Here is a 6,961-nt window from a genome sequence, read left to right as displayed (position 1 = left end):
TAAAAATCACGTAACCAACCATGCACAAGCAATTGAACATGAATTTAAAATCAATTAAATCATTACTCCAACAACAGTTACGAATTACTAAAAGTAATGAATTTTTATTTAATCATAAATCAATGTACAGATATTTTCAACTTCCAATGAAAGCGGGAAGAGTCAAAAGAGAGAGCTACGAGCCAAAAGAATTTAACAAGCCCTGCAGTGCACGTGGCATATTTCTATTGGCCAAGATTCAAAGCTGCGGATAGCAAAATGAACTTGAAGCATCCACCGTCGATCCAATTCCGCAGTCAACAATCCCCAAAAATTCAAACGTCCCCCAAAATCTTCCTCTCTCCCGCCCACTCTCCTCCCTACTTATATCCCCAACACCGCCCTTCCAATCCATCACTCAAATCCATACATACAATCTCTGTCTCTACACCGCATTCCTTCATTTTCATCAATGGCTCGCACCAAGCAGACCGCTCGCAAGTCCACCGGCGGCAAGGCGCCGAGGAAGCAGCTCGCCACCAAGGCAGCCAGGAAGTCCGCTCCCGCCACCGGCGGCGTCAAGAAGCCCCACCGCTTCCGCCCCGGAACCGTCGCGCTTCGTGAGATCAGGAAGTACCAGAAGTCCACTGAGCTCCTCATCCGCAAGCTGCCGTTCCAGCGCCTGGTTCGTGAGATCGCACAGGACTTCAAGACGGATCTCAGGTTCCAGAGCTCCGCCGTGGCGGCGCTGCAGGAGGCGGCGGAGGCCTACCTGGTTGGGCTGTTCGAGGACACCAACCTCTGTGCCATTCATGCTAAGAGGGTGACCATTATGCCCAAGGACATTCAGCTCGCTAGGAGGATCAGAGGCGAGCGCGCTTAGGCTTAATTCACTCGGATTGGAATCATCTTCTGTTAGGGTTAGGGTTTGGGTTGTGTTGGATTTCGTTTTGGGGAATTAGTGTAAAAAAGTTGTTTCAGCGTTAGGGTTCCTAGTTTCTTATCAATTTCAATGAAATTCAATTTCAATTAATCTCGGCATTGGGTGATTTAGATATTTTCTGTGCTTTAAAGATCTAATTCTAAGTTTTGTTACAATTATTAGCAAATGCAACAATGAATAATCAAGCCGAATAGAACAGTATAAAATTTGCAAGTTTAAGTTTTTCATGACCATTACTCAGAAACACAGCCATTTTCCCCCAATTTTGGGATTTTTAATTATGTGAGTACTAAATATCCAATTTTTATATATATAAAATTAAGTTGATGTTCATGATTTTCGTAAAAATCATGAATGAAGTGTGATGGAGTTAGGAGAGAAGCACCAGAAGGCATCATCCTCTCCTGCAGGCTGCACTATATATATGCCAAGAGAGATGATCCCAAAGACAAAGGCAGCCACAATGAACACGAATATGAAGCTAGCTTGCTTGATGTTGGTGGTGGTGGTGATGGCGCAGGAAAGCACAGCCCATCCCTGTGGTAGCACTTTCTTCTCGGCTCTCGTTCAGCTCATCCCGTGCAGGTCAGCAGTTGCTCCCTTCAGCCCCATCCCCCCAACCGAGGCCTGCTGTGCTTCCATCAAAGCGCTAGGCCAACCTTGTCTCTGCGTGCTCGTTAACGGGCCTCCCATTTCTGGGGTTGATCGCACCATGGCTACTCAGCTCCCGGAGAAGTGCACTGCCAACTTTGAGCCATGTATACATATGCTGCCATCAATTGATCACTCTGCATTTTCTGTCTTGGGGTTGATTTTAAAGTGTTTTTTTTTCTTGTGCAGGTGAAACGTCCAAGTGAGAAGCTTTCTGTGGAGTGCTGCTATGAGATTGGATCAATGTCTGCATCTACTGTGTGAGGTCTAATAAGTGTGTGTGGCCAAATTGTAATAGGTTGTTAGTTACCTTGTTTTGAATTTTCTAGTAACTGTTGTCTTCTTGTTAATCTTGCTGCACAAATAGTTTCTCTATATTGTGGATTGAGCTCATAGTAGCAGATCCATTATTTCCTAGTTCATACACATAAATTCTAAGTTGCTTACCACTACTAGACATGATCAAATGATTCAACACTCAAGAGCAATCTCTATATAACTAAAGGCACAAGATAATCATAATCACAATAATTTATGTGGTGGGATCTAAATGGAACCTTCCATATTCAAAGAATTAGGTGGGTCCTGTCTGTGACTTTTCACTCATCTAGCATTACAAGAACGGATAGACAACACCAAAAAATGCATAAAATGCAGGAGCTTTCTTAACAAAAATTATTCATAAAAACATTTACCAGTTTAAATAATACTACAACATGGAGTTTAGTCTTTCCTCCTTTTTCTCCCCCCTCCTCTTCCTGGAGGGTTGGAACTTGCAACACGCATACATAGAACAATAGGGAAAAGGCCACATTAACGGGATTCGACACGTGGGTGGTGAGGTCGCAGGTGAATCAAGACTGAAGGATATACTCATCTACTGCACTTGGTTTTCGTCTTGCCAGAAGCATCTACTTGGAAGGACTTGTTTGGTGAGGTTTACCTAAACAAACGCATCTTGCTCTCGCATCGTTGAGCACCTATAAAGAAAGGAGGGAAAATAATTAGGGAAGATGAGGTTGGTGAGCATGTTCAATGTGAAAGAGATGATGTATCTGTTTCATTACCCTCATTTCTTTCTGCAGCTCTTTGATGTAATCAACTGCCAAGTCCAACATATCAGCTGTGTTCGTTTGCTGCATATATAAACGGAATCAGCAAATACACCAAACAAGATGAACACCATTCCAAATGTAAATACCCTTACAAAATCTACCTTATCCATATTGGGGAAAAGATCTTGCAACTTCTTCATGTTCTTACTAATCCGAGTTCGTCTATTCTGCAAATCATTGCAAGAGATGCTGTTATTCTCAATAACTCCTCTGTTTGAATGGGAGAAACTACGATTCCAAATCCTAGAAAATTTACCCTTTCAGCAATGCTTCTAGGATGAGTGGCGAAACCCCTTTTTGCTCGAACTTGACAAGGAGTGGTCGTTTCTTGTTGGAACTGCAGAAAGTTCTCAACTGCAGCCATCTCCGTGGAAGTCTTTGGCAAGCTAAAATGCGATACTAAACCAGAGGACTTTTTCCTGGCTTCTCCATTCTGAAGTAACAATGGATTTCAACAACAGAAGTAACTGACAATATGCAGCAACGTATAAAGAAATGTGGTTACCTCATTCTCCAATCCATTGAAATCGGAAAACATCTTCGCATCACCGTCTCTGTTTCTTTTCAAACTGTTGAAAGATGTTTCATTCCAAGAATCATGATGGAAGGCAGCCCCGTTTCTCAGACGACCATTTTCAGGGCTGAATGCGTTCTCATTTCCAGTTTCGGGTATGCTGGGCATGAATCTCGAGCTAGAAGATGCAGCCGATGACAAATTCATGGAACTACTCAAACCACAAGCTGATGAACTGTCTTCTGCAGGATTGTGAACTCTGTAGTTTCCTGCCTCTCCCATTAAACCAAAACCTGAGGCCCAAAACAAGTCTTAACCACTCCATATTTAATACTACTACTTGAACTCACAATCAACCATGCCAAGATTTATGCACAAACACTTAACAGCTAAAACAGGAAAATTTAGAATCCATCATTCAGTGAGGCACTTCAAAACCTAAAGTTTGCATTGAATTTTGTTTCTCCAATATCATTTTAATTTAATTCAATTGATACAGATAAAAAATATTGCAAGTAGGAAATATTTATGTAAGCCAGCTCAAAAGTCAACTCCACCCTTCATTGAAAAGCAACAAACTTTTCCAGCTAAATTAGAAAAGAAGAAGAAGAAGTAATTTACCATTGAAGAATCCAGCAGGAGAGCTGCTTTGGCGGAGCAGATTAGACCCATTCCCATTTTGATCTCTCAACCTGTGATGCTCCATCCCCACAGAGTAAGATCCATCATACCCGCCCGGGTACCCGTTTTGCGCGGATCGGGGCTCCGGATCCGCCTCATCTTCCTGCTTCATACTACTCTTGGGATTGAGATCGCGCGGCGGCGCTTCCATGAGCGCGGAGAAGAAAGCATCCGATTCATCGCCGCTGCTGCTGTTATTATCGGTGTTGGAATCGAGAAGCGCCGCGAGGAAGGAGCTCGGCGCCGACCGGTATCGAGCTAATCCGGAGCTCTGCTGCTGCTGGTGTTGATGTTGATCATGATTGGTGAAGAAATCGGTGTCATGCTTGAAATTGGCGGTGTGAGAGGGATTGGAGTGGAGGAAGTCTCTGGAAATGGCGTCTGAGCTGAACATAGTTGGAGAGAAGAGGTTTTAATTGGAAAACATTAATGGAAACTCGTATAGAATTTTAAATGGAAGAGGTAATGGGATTGAATGGTGGTGGAAAGCAGTGGGTGGATAGATTCGATCAATCGAATCCTTTTTTGGTGCAAAACAGATGTAGGTAGAGAGAGAGAGAGAGAGGAGGAGGTTGTGCGTTAAATTGAGGGAATTGCAAAGTCGAGGAAAGGAAGTGCGTGCGTGCGTGTGTGTGGAGCAGAAGAGTATATATAGAGCGGAAATAATTGGTGCGGATTTATCGGATTTACGAAATTGAACACGTGAAGTTGTCGAAATGGTGAGTTGCATCCGGACTAATCATGAACCCCCATTCTAGGCGTATATATCCATTGCCATGTCACTGCCTCCACGTCATCATTTCATTAATTTTTCAACCTAAAATTTATTGGTGAGTCGCTCTAGTTTAGCTCCTTCTACATTTTATTGGTTTAATTATTAAGATAATATTTTTTTTGTGAATTAATTTGGTGCAGACAATGTCTAGAAAGAATGGGTTTGCTATACTCATATTGAAAATATGTGTGTTTATAATAATCATACCCAAGTTCAGTATAGTATTGGATGCTAGAGAAACATTTACCGTCAAAGAAAATTAAAAAATCTCAAGAATTCGGGAGAAAATCAGAAAATATCAAAACTTTCCTATATTTACAAGCAATTTACCTTCTCATATTAAAAACAATATTGTTATTGCCACACCAACATTTTCGGCATAGCCATGGATTTTCAGTTTGAAGAAAATTAGTTTTGGGAGTAAAAGAAGAAAAATAATAAAAGTTTGTGTGTATAGCTTTAACAAATGTTCAGAAAAAACAGAAAATATTTAAATTTTTGTATTTACATATAAACAATTCATAAATTTACGATGCTTATTTTGTGTATGAAATGCATGTTAGTGTATTGAGCTGATCAAGATCAAAGCTTATGCGCACGGTAAAGTTGCAGACTACGGTGGGGCTGCAGCTTGATCAAGGAACAAAAGGAAGGCAGCTTGATCAAGGAGAAAAAAAGGGAAAACAATTTGATCAATGAGAAAGGAAGATGACCGTTGGATTGGCGATTGTAACAGAATTTGCGAAAAAGCTAGCGGTTGAGCTGAATTTATTGAGTTTAACTTCCTTTAAGTAGCGACGATGCTTCCTCTCATTCCACAACAACAGAATTCAAGAGAGATCGAAGAAAAGAAGAGAGTTTTCAACTGTGCATTTGTGCTCTCGAAGCAGGTCGACTTTGAGCCAGTTGAGAGCGTGCTTTACTTGTAATTCTCCGAGAGAATTGAGTGTTCTTGTAAAACCTTTCTTTGAGTGATCAATAAACACATACACTAGTTTTCTGCCTGTGGATGTAGGCCTAGAGCCGAACCACGTAATTGCTGCGTTTTCCTTTCTCGTTGCGGTTCATTCAATCGATCAATCGGTCCTCACAACTTCTCGATCAAAATCTTCACAATGCATGCTCGTAAAATGCCCTACCCCCACTTATAATTTCACTATTTAAATATACATTATATTTTAAATATATTATCCACACACTTTTAAAATTTCCTTTATGAAAAACCTGTGCTTGCCCACACTTAAAGTGCACTTCACCCTACGCACCACTCCACTTATTGCGAGGCCCTTATCCACACAAAAAATATGTTTACCAATCATTTTATGAAACTACTTAGTTTCATAAACATTCACTAATTAAACAATTATATTTATATCAAATTGATTGTACTTAAGTTTTGATTTCACATAAATATCCATTCAAAATAAGATAAACAAAGAACACCTAATATGTAATTACCTTTTCTCCTTAAATATTTTATTGTCTTCTCTCCTTAATCTGAGGAGCAACTTTACAGCCCCATACAAATACATATACACACAACATACCTCTTCTAGAAATAATATTCACTCAAACAACAATAAATATATCCTGGTAAATTAAATAATTTATTTATTTTTCACAAACATAAGGATATGATAGAATTTAATTAAATTGAAACAAAGATAATTTTTTAATAAAAAAAAACTTTTGATGAGTCCATGGTTTTGAAAGGGTTTGGTGGTTTTGTAAACCATTTTTGAAATGTATCAAAACCATGAAAGTGATTGTAGAATGCTATCTTGTTCTTTCCTTCTTGTGAGGGATGGTATCTTTGACTAGTGAGAAGGGGCAATTAGGAGCTTATGCTAATTGTGATTAGCCGAGATCAGATTTAAGTAACATTGAATATATAAACTAGATTAATCTTTAGTCATTATCATAATCATATGCTTAGTCCTTTTTTATGGTCAAGGGGTGAGAGAAAGTAGGTGGGCGATACACTTGAAAAGTAGTAACAGAGACTCTAAACAAGGTTATTTGATTTACATATGAGATGCATGAATCCAGATATTAATTTCATTATTAATTATCCTTATCCCCACCACTCGAGAATGGTCCCGGGCTATTTAATTGTATTATATGCTAAAAGCATTTCATTATTTTAATGGATATATGGGATTGTAATTTTCGATAGAAATGATTAAACATGTGGTCCATGGACTAATAATTAGTTGAAAGGTCAAGAATAAATTTGTCTACGGCTTGTCGACTATATTACCATATGTAACTAGCTAATAATAAGGTGCTAGTTAATTAACGAA

At 39.6% G+C, this 6,961-nt stretch overlaps 3 protein-coding genes across 3 annotated transcripts; 2 read left to right on the top strand and 1 right to left on the bottom strand.

Annotated features, from left to right (window-relative positions):
• The first annotated feature begins 397 nt into the window (after nucleotides 1-397).
• Nucleotides 398-1,012, top strand: LOC121788529 (histone H3.2). The gene has a single exon (XM_042187181.1). The coding sequence runs from the start codon at nucleotides 452-454 to the stop codon at nucleotides 860-862; it is 411 nt and encodes a 136-aa protein (XP_042043115.1). The 5' UTR covers nucleotides 398-451; the 3' UTR covers nucleotides 863-1,012.
• A 259-nt stretch (nucleotides 1,013-1,271) lies between these two features.
• LOC121788528 (non-specific lipid-transfer protein 3-like) lies at nucleotides 1,272-2,025 on the top strand. The gene is made up of 2 exons (XM_042187179.1): nucleotides 1,272-1,680; nucleotides 1,763-2,025. The coding sequence occupies exons 1-2, from the start codon at nucleotides 1,287-1,289 to the stop codon at nucleotides 1,777-1,779; spliced, it is 411 nt and encodes a 136-aa protein (XP_042043113.1). The 5' UTR covers nucleotides 1,272-1,286; the 3' UTR covers nucleotides 1,780-2,025.
• A 191-nt stretch (nucleotides 2,026-2,216) lies between these two features.
• On the bottom strand, nucleotides 2,217-4,523 carry LOC121788527 (transcription factor bHLH130-like). The gene is made up of 6 exons (XM_042187178.1): nucleotides 3,824-4,523; nucleotides 3,194-3,495; nucleotides 2,945-3,121; nucleotides 2,790-2,855; nucleotides 2,641-2,709; nucleotides 2,217-2,553 (listed from the first exon to the last, which is right to left on the bottom strand). Exons 1-6 carry the CDS (start codon nucleotides 4,275-4,277, stop codon nucleotides 2,485-2,487), a joined length of 1,137 nt encoding a protein of 378 aa, XP_042043112.1. The 5' UTR covers nucleotides 4,278-4,523; the 3' UTR covers nucleotides 2,217-2,484.
• Between the last annotated feature and the right edge of the window lie 2,438 nt (nucleotides 4,524-6,961).

The sequence above is a fragment of the Salvia splendens genome, unplaced genomic scaffold (assembly GCF_004379255.2).
Source record: "Salvia splendens isolate huo1 unplaced genomic scaffold, SspV2 ctg1067, whole genome shotgun sequence".
NCBI lineage: Eukaryota > Viridiplantae > Streptophyta > Magnoliopsida > Lamiales > Lamiaceae > Salvia > Salvia splendens.
Note: the sequence above shows the minus strand (reverse complement) of the source record. Positions and strands in the feature narration are given on the sequence as shown.

Coding starts and splice junctions, on each gene's coding strand:
- LOC121788529 (XM_042187181.1), top strand. CDS start 452: ATGGCTCGCACCAAGCAGACCGCTCGCAAGTCCACCGGCGGCAAGGCG.
- LOC121788528 (XM_042187179.1), top strand. CDS start 1,287: ATGGAGTTAGGAGAGAAGCACCAGAAGGCATCATCCTCTCCTGCAGGC.
- LOC121788527 (XM_042187178.1), bottom strand. CDS start 4,277: ATGTTCAGCTCAGACGCCATTTCCAGAGACTTCCTCCACTCCAATCCC. Junction 3,496..3,823: donor TCCTGCTGGATTCTTCAATG/GTAAATTACTTC, acceptor TTTGGGCCTCAG/GTTTTGGTTTAATGGGAGAG. Junction 2,554..2,640: donor AGCTGCAGAAAGAAATGAGG/GTAATGAAACAG, acceptor CTTTCTTTATAG/GTGCTCAACGATGCGAGAGC.